Here is a 928-nt window from a genome sequence, read left to right as displayed (position 1 = left end):
TCCCCCAAATTTAGCTGCTGTTGGATGCCTTTTCCCCATCACTTGTTCTCCCACCACAGCAGGGCACAGAGAGGGAGGTCATTTGACTTTGGAATGGAATGGAATGCAATTTGCCTTGATGTTGCTCTCAGGTCAATGCAGAAAAATGGGCACCTTTGGGATAGGACTCCTCCTCCTGCTGTTGTTTGAAATGCATCAAAGGAATCATGGGGTGGAGGTGTCTGAAGTTGTAGGAGGCCTGTCCTGAGGATGCGGGGGAAGCATCCTGGGAGAAGAGTCCAGGACACATGTGTGGTCTCCTGTATTCCCATTGGTTATTTGGTCACATGTTCCCAGGGGATAAAAAGGCACTACCTTTTGAAATAAATCCCTTTTGGCTGCAGCCTCAGCTAGGAGTCAGACTGCATTTATTTATTATATTAATAACCCGACATGAGGTGAGATGAGATGAATTCCATCCCGTGGGTCCATTTGCGGGTGTGTGTATGGGGGTGGGAGGAAATAGAGATGTTTGGTTAAATACTACAGTTCATCTTTTAGTGACTAGAGGGTGACATGCTGTAAGAGAGGACACTCACCTGGGGCTCCACCATCCATAATGGTGGAGCTCTCTTGCTACTGACAGACTCGTAGATGTAAGCAGAGTACACGGGAATACGCCCCTTTTTGTCATACAAGGTGGCATAGAAAGGCTTGTTCTTGAAGGTCTGGCAGATCCAGGCTGGGTTCTGTGGCTCCAGGCCTTTTCCTGGGGGCATGTTCTGGTAGAAAAACTGATTACATGTATTTGCAAAGGACTTCACCACCTCGCCCTGTCCCAGCCAAAGGCAGCTCGCCCAGACCTGCAACAGCAGCAGCCACAGCATCGTGGGAGGATTTCAGGTGAAGGGCTCTTGCTCCCCTGGAAGGCAAATGCAGAGGGACACTC

General features: G+C 49.6%; 1 protein-coding gene across 1 annotated transcript in view; it reads right to left on the bottom strand.

The window, feature by feature from the left end:
- The window catches only part of LOC115307892 (endonuclease domain-containing 1 protein-like), a 3,119-nt gene extending 2,253 nt beyond the window's left edge, over positions 1 to 866 (bottom strand). The window contains exon 1 of the mRNA XM_029963951.1: positions 579 to 866. Within this exon, the coding sequence (XP_029819811.1) occupies positions 579 to 866 (288 nt within the window). The remainder of the gene's footprint in view (positions 1 to 578) is intronic.
- Between the last annotated feature and the right edge of the window lie 62 nt (positions 867 to 928).

The sequence above is a fragment of the Manacus vitellinus genome, unplaced genomic scaffold (assembly GCF_001715985.3).
Source record: "Manacus vitellinus isolate BGI_N305 unplaced genomic scaffold, ASM171598v3 scaffold_65_pilon, whole genome shotgun sequence".
Taxonomy (NCBI): domain Eukaryota; kingdom Metazoa; phylum Chordata; class Aves; order Passeriformes; family Pipridae; genus Manacus; species Manacus vitellinus.
Note: the sequence above shows the minus strand (reverse complement) of the source record. Positions and strands in the feature narration are given on the sequence as shown.